This window comes from Fukomys damarensis, unplaced genomic scaffold, assembly GCF_012274545.1.
Source record: "Fukomys damarensis isolate Sample0158 unplaced genomic scaffold, DMR_v1.0_HiC HiC_scaffold_20, whole genome shotgun sequence".
NCBI classification, from domain to species: domain Eukaryota; kingdom Metazoa; phylum Chordata; class Mammalia; order Rodentia; family Bathyergidae; genus Fukomys; species Fukomys damarensis.
Window position 1 is genome coordinate 39,100,079 of NW_022900932.1, and position 10,381 is coordinate 39,110,459.

The following is a 10,381-nucleotide window of genomic DNA, read 5'->3' on the forward strand; positions in this document are numbered from 1 at the left end:
CACCCTAAAAATACAATTTTAAAGTTATGGTTTCCCTTATCTTCCTTCTACCTATATATTTATTTCTTCTATGCTAGCTAAGTATTACTCAGGTAGCTACCATCAATTTGCTGTACCTTTTGCTAGCTCTGTTCCTAATTTGTGAAACTAGTTTTTATATGACTGGGTTTATAACACATTTTGCAACCTGTTTTTTGTCAATAGCTAATTTTGGTTTTACAATAAGTTTATTTTCATGTATGAATATTAGCTTATAAGGTAATGTTTTGATTTTACTAAAGTTTGCTTGATGAATAACAATTTTCCTATTTTTCAAAGGATCTGTGCTTGTTAACTCTTTTGTCACCAAAGAGCAAAAGCAAAGTGAAGAAATACAAAAGACCGTTTCAGAAGATGAGGACGATATTAGAGTTTTACAAGAAAAGAATAGAGAGCTGAAAACACTTGTACTTATCATTGAGAGTAAACTTAAAAATGAAAAGGAGGAGAAAGAAAAATTAGATGAACAAATTGTTTGTTTGCAACAGCAACTTTCCTGTTCTGAAGAAAAGAGTTTAACTTTAAGTAGAGAGGTCCAACAAATTCAGGCAAATTATGACAGCATAATTGCTGAACTAAGTGTGCAGAAAAATATAAATCAAGAACGGGAAGAAAAGATCATGAAATTGTCAGAGGAGATGGAAGTTGCTACAAGAAACATCACAAGCAAAGTTTCACAAATAAAATTAATGCAAACAAAAATAGATGAACTATGTTCACTTGATTCAGTTTCTCAGATCTCAAACATAGATTTACTCAAGCTCAAGACTCAGTCAAATGGTCTAGAGGAAGAGAATTTGCCAGACATACAGTTAAACCTTTCAAGTAATAATTTTTTGGCAAGTAAGCAGGTTAAAGAATATCATATTCAAGAACTCAGTAGGGAGAGTTCTTTCTCCTCTAGTATTGAAGCCATTTGGGAAGCATGTAAAGAAATGGTGAAGGCCTCCAAAAAAAGTCATAAGATCCAGGAACTGCACCAACAATTTGAAAAATTCCAGGCAGAAATAAAAGGTTATAGGGATGAAAAGTGTGTACTAAAAGTAAAGCACAGAGAGCTTGAGAATCAAGATGACCTACAAAAAGAAAGAGAAAATCTTATACAGCAGCTGAAAGAAGAACGGCAAGAGAAAAATGCTAATCTTAATGTTCAAGGACAGCTTGTAGTTGAAGGAAAGAAAGCACTTTCAGAGCTGACACAAGATGCTATTTGTTATAAGGCAAAAATAAAGGAACTTGAAAGAACCTTAGAGACTCAGAAAGAAGAGTGTACTCATTTAGCTAAGTTAGAGCAAGACATTTTGGTAAAAGAATCTGTCATCTTAAAGCTAGAAGAAAATCTGAAGGAATTTCAAGCAAATCTTAATGATTCTATCAAAAACACCAAAGATTTAAATGAAAAGGAAGTTAAATTGAAAGAAGAAATCACACAGTTAACAAGTAATTTACAGGATCTGAAGCATTTACTTCAATTAAAGGAAGAGGAAAAAGAAGCCAACAGGCAAGAAACAGAAAAGTAAGCTCCATATTTTAAAAACATGTATGCCATTCATTTTTCTATGTAGCGGTTAGTTTAGTATAACTTGTTAAAATGTGTGTATATTGAGTGAAGAACTTGAACTTTGCTCATATAAACCTTTAGAAACTAATGTTACACACAAATATCTCCTTTAAAAATAATCACATGGCTGGGCGTGGTGGCACATGCCTGTAATCCCAGCACTTGGGAGGCTGAGGCAGGAGGATTGCTCTGAGTTCGAGACCAGCCTGGGCTAGGCTACATAGTTCCAGGTCACTCTCAACTACATAGTGAGACCCTGTCTCAAAAAAACAAAACAAAACAAACAAACAAACAAAAAATCACATGAAGCTCTTTCTATAGCATTCATTCTGTTTGCATATTCAAAATTTGTGAAAAAAATAATTTTGTAGATTGCCACCAGTCCTGAGTGGTTTTTGGTGTATCACTGTAGCAGAGTGTTTTATGTTTTTTAGATTGAAAGAGGAACTCTCTGCAAGCTCTGCTCTCACCCAAAATCTGAAGGCAGATCTTGGGAGAAAAGAAGAAGATTATGCTGAGCTGAAAGAGAAACTGACTGATGCCAAAAAGCAGATTGAGCAGGTACAGAAAGAGGTAGGTTATGTGAAAAGTTGTGTGGCCCTTCTCAGATGGGAAAGATCGTTTCTCATATCTAGAAAGTTTAGGTGCTAATTTTAGATCTGACCAGAGCATTTATCAACTTTGTAATATTTCTTGATGAGAATAGTTATTTTATAAAAGAAAATTTAGCCAGCACAAGCAAACTGGAGAAAGCCAACATCAAGAAAAATATGTGCGTTATGTGGGATTAGAATATTTCTGTGTCTGTTTTTTTGTTTGTTTGTTTGGTTGGTTGGTTGTTCTTCCTGGGTGTTGAACTGAGTGCCTTTACACTAAGCTATATCCCCTAACCCTATTTATTTTTTATTGTGAGACAAGGTTTTCCTAAGTTGCTGAGGTTGGGCTCAAATTTGAGATCCTCCTGCCTCAGTCTCACAGAGTGCTAAGATTACAAGTGTGTCTAGCATGCCTGTTTCTTTGTTTATTGTTTTATAAGTACTGTTCAATTCAAATTCTTCAAAAAAAAAGGTTAGCTTCTGTTGGAAGATAGTATTTAGGACAATCTGCAGTATGACTATTTATTTGTTTTTGAGACAAGATCTTGCTAAGTAGTACATGTTAGGCTTGAACTATGTAGCCAGGCTGGCATTTATCTTGCAGCATTTCTCCTGCTTCAGGCTTTGGAGTGCTGTTATTATAGTGTGCACCACCACACCTGGCTAAGTTTTCATTAAATTTAATATCTCCAAATTTGCAATGTGCAAAGTTACATTTAGGGAGACAGAAATCCTTCCCACTTTTCCCAGCCATCACACATTCCTCTTAGGCATCGAATGTTAACTACTTTTTTTCTCTATGCTTCTCCCTTCCTTCCTCTATCATTGGTCTTCTATAAAAAAAAGAAACTGTTTTATAAACTTTTTTTTAATAGTAAGTATGATTTAAAGATTATAATTTTTCTCATGGGGCTCTAAAGGACATCTTTGAACAAGTGCCTATGAATTTTAAACAAAAAGCAGTTATAATGGAAAAATATTTAATTTGCTTTATAAACATTTATTTTGTAGGTATCTGTAATGCGGGATGAGGAAAAATTACTGAGGACTAAAATAAATGAGCTAGAAAAAAAGAAAAACCAGTGTTCTCATGAAATAGATATGAAACAGCGAACAATTCAGCAGCTCAAGGTGACAGTTTTGTTTTAAAAGATGGCTTAAGTGCATCTGTTGGCATATTTTATTGTCTCATTAAATATTTGTTTTTAATAGCAAGTTCTGTTTTGACCATTGTTTTCCTTTTGTGGGGCTGTGGATAGAACTCATGGCCTCACCCTCAATTCTGTACCACCAAGGTACACACCCAGCAAGTCCATAGTAACTGACTTTTTTTTTGTTTGTTTGTTTGTTATTTGAGACAGGGTCTCACTAGGTAGTTGAGACTGACCTGGAACTCACTGTTTAGCCCAGATTGGTCTCAAACTCATAGTGATCCTCCTGCCTCCCAAGTGCTGGGATTACAGGCGTGCACCACCACACCCAGCAGTAACTGACTTTTAATGAATAGAATATGGAAAAGAAAGAATAGTAATTGCATACTCAGGAACCTAGCAGATATAACCTCAAACATCACCAGTACATCGATACCATATATACTTTCTGATTTAATATGACCAAAGTGCACATTCTTTTTGTGGTATTCTTCCCTCAAATTCATAACCTGTCTGTTCATGAGTAAATATCACACAAACACAAGAATGCTTTCCCTAATACTTGACTAATATAAAGTGTCAGAGTCATTGAAGACAATGTAAACCGAAAACTATCACAGATTGGAGGAAACTAAAGAGAAATGATGACTGTATGCAGTGTTATCTTGTGAGATTCCACGACTGAAAAAGGACAGCACTGAAAAAACTGGTGAATTGTGAGATTGTAATAGAGTTAATAGTATTGTATTAAAGTTAATTTTTGGGTTTTCGGTAAATGTATCAGGTAACATAACAGCAGGAGAAGCTGACTTAAAGTTTAAAATAAATTAACTTGGTATCTTTGCAAATTTTGTATGCATTAAAATTTTTTCAAAGTAAAATGTAAAATAAATAAAGTAGATATAACAAAAAAAGTGATAGTTGAAAAACTAAATCCCTTTATTGCAGTTATATTTTGCTTTATATCCGTTAAATGGATAAGGCAACTGATTTCCTTCTTTTGCTTTCAAATGAAGCAAATTAATGAGCATTCATTTGTAAATACATGGTTTGAATTCTTAGGGAAATATAATCCTAATAAAGCAGTATGTACTTTCATAGTGAGATGCCTCAGATTTCCAGGTTCTGCAGTGAGTCATCCTAAGATTTTTAAAGGTAGGAAATAGTGATGAGGTCAGATGAGATTGAGTGTAAAATTTGGATTATCTGATAGGTTAAAATTAGAAGTTACAGGATTTCTAGTTCCATAATTTAGTCTTGCCCACTGAGACTATTACTTTTTCTAGACTTCTTTTTTGTTGTTGTTACTTTTTCTGTACTTTGAGCTCACTGATAAGGAACTTTTTAATGGTTTTGTTTCTTCTACATCAAGTACATAAGTAGATGCCTATTCTTGTTTTTGCATTTTGTGATGTGTGAGAAATCTTAAGTAAAATTTTGTGAGAAATTAAAGTGACTGAGTCATAGCTTAGATTAAAAGTATACCTTGTTTTTGGTTTATTTTCTTGTTTCTAATTTTACCATGACTTTTTACCCAAGGGAAAAGAAACTTGGAAGCTTGAGACTGATAGCCTTTTATGAGACTGATTTCAGACTTAGTAATCCCTGTTTTCGAGTCATTATTAAATATTAAATGTTTAACCTACATTTGTATTTAATTCATATTCTTTTATTTTGTAGGAGCAGTTAAGTAATCAGACAGTGGAAGGAGCTGTACAGCAATATGAGAGAGTATGCAAAGGTCAAGAACAACTATGAACATTTAGTACTAAAATTACTGCAAAGCAGTTGTGATAACAGTGAATATTTTCGGGCTGGGGATTTAGCTCAGTGGTTCCAGCTCCTGCCTCATAAGCACAAGGACCCGAGTTCGATCCCATTACCCACCCCCCCCAAAAAAAAACAATGAATATTTTCCTTTGAAAATCCTTTATTTTTATTAACACGTTTGCAGTACATAACTGTTTACATTTATCGTGGAGAGTTGCTACACGTACATCTGAATTCTGTTTTACCCTTTGGAAATCCTAAATTGAAGTGAAGGCAATATAACATAGAACTTTATGAAAAGAAAAAAGCATTAATTCTGACAAATAACTTAGCAACTTATTATAGTTCATTCTCAGTGGGCTGGGGACCTCCCTCTGTGGTAGAGCACTTTCCTACTATGCACAAGACCTTGGATTTGATCCTTGGCACCACAAAATAAATAAGTAAAATTTACTTTGGGAAATAAAACAGTGAGAAACAACTTTGATTTCTTGGTAATGGCCAAGATTTTGTGAAAATGTCAAAGTTAGATATATCCCAATAACTGGAGTAGATTTTTAGAAAGATAAGACTGTGTAAAGAACATACTTCAGGTGAAATACAATTTTTTAAATTTTGATCCTTGGCACCACAAAATAAATAAGTAAAATTTACTTTGGGAAATAAAACAGTGAGAAACAACTTTGATTTCTTGGTAATGGCCAAGATTTTGTGAAAATGTCAAAGTTAGATATATCCCAATAACTGGAGTAGATTTTTAGAAAGATAAGACTGTGTAAAGAACATACTTCAGGTGAAATACAATTTTTTAAATTTTAGTAGCATGTGTTTGTAGTACAGTGATTATATTCATTGTAGGGAATTGGTACATATACAAAACATATCAACCCCCCTCCTTTTTATTATGCCATCATCAAAATAAATTTTGTCTTGCTTATAAGTCATTTATAAGTCATTGTAAAGTTAATTATATATACAGATTAACAATCAAGCTGATAGGCCAAAAACATATAAGACAATTATACTAAATCAAAGCACACTTTTCCATGCATTGTCCATTCTTGATAACAGTACTTTTTTTGTGATTCAAATCTTAAGTGCCGAATTATGCTTTTTAAAATTAAACTGTATTCATCTTTTATTTGAAATATTATAAAATTACTTCTACAGATGATATTTACCTATTTCTGTTCTTAAATTATGCAGATTCCTCCACCTCATCCCTCACCCCTTTACTTCTTAGTTATGTGAGTGGTAGAGATAGGATGTAAACCCAGGATCTGTGTCATTCTTTAAGTGTCAGACTTTCCTCACTAATCTATGCTCTATTTACTTGACCAACAAAAAAGAAGATGTGAGACAACTAAATTACTACTTATTTAGATAACCTGTACATTGGTGTGTCAAATATGTATGAATAATGTTGATGTAAAAATGTATCTGTATATAGTCCTGTTTTCTTTTGCCCTGCCTCACTATTGTCTTTTAAAATCTCCTATTTCTGTAATATTTTTAAGGTTCTCTTTTACTTTGGCCTCTTTGTTATTGCTGGCAAATATGGATAGATTTCAGCTGTTCTAAAACAGTCCCGTGGCTCAAGATCCCACATAATTTTTATCATATTTTAATTTTTCCTCTGATAAATTTTGAGAATTGTGGCATGAGCTCTCTGACTACTTTAATCTGACTTCTCTTTTCCATGCTCTTCAAACTTGTTCCCCAGTCACTTGAAACCTAAATACTTTCAAATCTATTAGCTTTTTGTAGTCTCTGCTTTGTTTTTCATGTTGTTTTGATGTCATTGACTCCTTTCTTTTTCTTGACTTTCAAGTAGTATTATAGCTGCCAGCTGTATGTTACTAAATGTAAAGGTAGCATGTAGCTCCACTGCAGTGAATCTCCATTTCCCCAGCTCTTGTGATCTGTCCTGTGCTAGTTCTCTCAGCCTCAGCTGCTCTGGCAAACTTTCCAGTTACATATCATGTTCTTTTTCCTGTTAATCTTCTCCCTTCAGAGTTAATTTGCTCTTGTGATTTCAGTTGTGTGTGTGTGTGTGTGTGTGTGTGTGTGTGTGTGTGTGTGTGTATGGAGGTTTTTTTTGTTTGGTACCGGGGATCGAACTCGGGTCCTTGTGCTTGCGAGGCAGGCAGCAGAACCACTGAACTAAATCCCTGGCCCGTGATTTCAGTTGTATATTAAACATTATCCTACAACCAAAGAAATAAAAATAGCACCTTCAGCTCTTAAAGCTTTGTCTGGCCACTAAATTTCTATTTAAATATTGAATATATTTCATTTTGTTGTCTAATTAATTTTTTTAAAATTAAGATACACAGTACTGTAAACTCTTTAAAAAGTGTATATATGCTTTAAAAGTTTAGTGGTTTTTTTGTATAGTCATCATCATTCCAGTTGAGAACATTTTTGTTGCTTCAAAAAGAAACCTTGTACCTGTCATTCCATCCTCCCTTGATCCCTTCCCTCTAGCCTCTGGCAGCTGCTAATCTACTCTCTGTGTCTGTGGGTTTGTCTGTTATAGGCATTTTATGGTAATTAATTCATGCACTATACGGCTTTTAGTGTATGACTTTTCATTTAACGTAGTACTTCCAGTTTTCAAACATAATGTGTGTCATTGTTTTTTGTGATTGAATAATACTCTGATTTACAGAGATATTATTATAAGTTGATGAACATTTGGTTTGTTCCCACTTTTTACTCCTCCCCCCCCTCTGGTACTGGGGATCAAACTCAGGACCTTGTTCTTACAAGGCAGGCACAGTGCCACTGAGCTAAATCCCTGGCTCCTGTTCACACTTTTTGACTTTTATGAATACTTGTGTGCATTGCTTTTGGGTAAACATGTTTTCTGATTTCTTGGGTTGGTATTATACCTGAGAGAGTAACAGTTTTCTACAGTAGATGTACCATTTTACATTTTGACTAGCAATAGATCAGAGCTCCATTTTCTCTATATCATTACCATTAATTTTTCAATAAGACTGCTGTAACAAAGTACCATACACTGGGTGACTTTAGACAGAAACTTATTTTCTTGCACTTACAGTGCCTGGTGGTAGAAATATTGACAGGATTTTGTTCCCTCTGAAGACTTTGGAGAGGAATCTTTGCCTTTTCTAGCTTCTGGTAGTTGATGGCAACTGTTAGTACTTTTGGACTTATGGCAGCATAGTTGAATCTTATTCCTCTGTCTTTACATGAGGCTTTCCCTCTGTGTATCTGTCTTCTCTCTATTAGTTGTATCTAAAATATCCTCTTTTTATAAGCACAGGAGTAACCATTAGATTTAGGGCCTACCACATTGCCGTGTGAGCTCATTCTTAATTTGATTACATTTTAAAAAATGTGTTTCTAAATAAGATCACATGCATACTAGGTACACATTAATTTTGAGGGACATTAACCCAACATCCTACTGGATATAAAATGGTATGTTATTATGATTTTAATTTACATTTCCCTAATGATTATAATGCTATTGTGCATTTATTCATATACTATTTACTATTTTCTTTGGAATAAAATATGTTCTCATCCTTTGCCTACTTTTTTTTTTTTTTTTTTGGTACCAGGGATCGAACTTGAGCTTGCAAGGCAGGCGGTGGAACCAGTGAGTTAAATTCCCGGCCCTTTTGCCTACTTTTAAAATTAGGCTATTTGTGCTTTTATTATGGAGTTGTGTTTTATATATATTTATATTAGACCCTTAACAGACTTTTGTTTATTAATAGTAATAGTTTAATCATATTGGAAATTGAATTTTATCTGAAAAGATTCTTTATCATCCATCAATCTTTGCCATCATTTAAACACTGATTTTTATGTCAAATATATCTTAGGGCCTCATATATGCCAGGTAATATTCTAGGCACTCGAAGATATAGCAGTGAACATGACAAATTTATGACTGAATGGAATTTGTATTCTATTGTAGTTAGTAAAAATATATTTTAGTTTTTGAAGAACTTAAGAAAAATTGGATCCTTATGTTATTAATTTTTAAATATTTCCCTCAAATGTTTAGATCTAAATGTTAAAGAGAAAATGATTAAAGACATGCGAATGACACTTGAGGAACAAGAACAAACTCAAACAGAACAAGATCAAGTGCTTGAGGCTAAATTAGAGGAAGCAGAATGGTTGACCACAGGTAAAACAAGTTTGCTTATGTCTATAGCTGGGCATAATGGTGCACACTGTAATCTTGGGAGGCCAAAGCAGGAAGATCAGTGCAAGTTTGAGGCCAGCCTGGATTACATACCAAGACCCTATCCCCCTCAAAAAAGATTGCTTATAGTATCTTAAAGCACAGTATTTTATTTCTTTCTCTCGTTTTTTGGTTAAGATTTCTTCCCTTCTTAAAATGATACAGAATTTATAATAATTCATAATGTTAGCTGGTCATGGTGGTGCACACCTGTAATCCTAGATCTTCGGAGGCTGAGGCAGGAGGATTGTCATAAGTTGAGGGCCACCCTGGGCTACATAGCAGTTCAAGGCCATTATGAACTACTTAGTGAGACCATGTATCAAAAAGAAAAAGTCATAATGCTAAAGTATTCGGTGTATTCTTTGAATGTACTGTCACTTAACCATTTTCCACTATAATACGGATCTTCTTATTGAAGTAAAATTATGTGCAGTAAAGAAAGAAAACCAGTATTTCATTATAATTTACAAATATTAAGGGTTCAAGTAACTTCCTGTGTTTTCAAACATTAAATATAAGCTTTCATCTGATTTTTACATCTGTCAAATTTTTGGTATTACCTTGTATTTATCTCAATAAATACTGTGATTCTATTACCTTCAGAAAACTGTCAGAGCTTTTTCAGATTGTATAGAAACATAGCACTTAATTTATTAATAATTAAGCTATGTGTGTTTCTTATAGAATGAACAAGAAATTTATTTGTTTTTGTTTGTGTTTTTTATTTATTTTTTTGGTACTGGAGATTGAACTCGGGACCTTGTACTTGCAAAGCAGACGTCAGAACCACTGAGTTAAATCCCCAGCCCAGAAATTTATTCATTTTAATTCTTTTGTGGTGCTGGGAATCAAACCCAGGGCCACATGCATACCATGCAAGTGCTCTATCACTGAGCTATACCACCTGCCTTAGAAATTTGAGAATTAGAAAGTCCAGGGATGTAGGTCAGTGGCACATTGTCTGCCCGCAAGTGCAAGGTCCTGAGTTTGATCCCCCGTATCACACACACACACACACACACACACACACACA

At 34.1% G+C, this 10,381-nt stretch overlaps 1 protein-coding gene across 1 annotated transcript in view; it reads left to right on the forward strand.

The window, feature by feature from the left end:
• Kif20b (kinesin family member 20B) overlaps nt 1-10,381 on the forward strand; it is a 55,112-nt gene that overhangs the window by 25,792 nt on the left and 18,939 nt on the right. Inside the window, 5 exon segments of the mRNA XM_033766339.1 lie at nt 319-1,555; nt 2,035-2,173; nt 3,208-3,327; nt 5,028-5,088; nt 9,163-9,288. Of these exon segments, the coding sequence (XP_033622230.1) occupies nt 319-1,555; nt 2,035-2,173; nt 3,208-3,327; nt 5,028-5,088; nt 9,163-9,288 (1,683 nt within the window).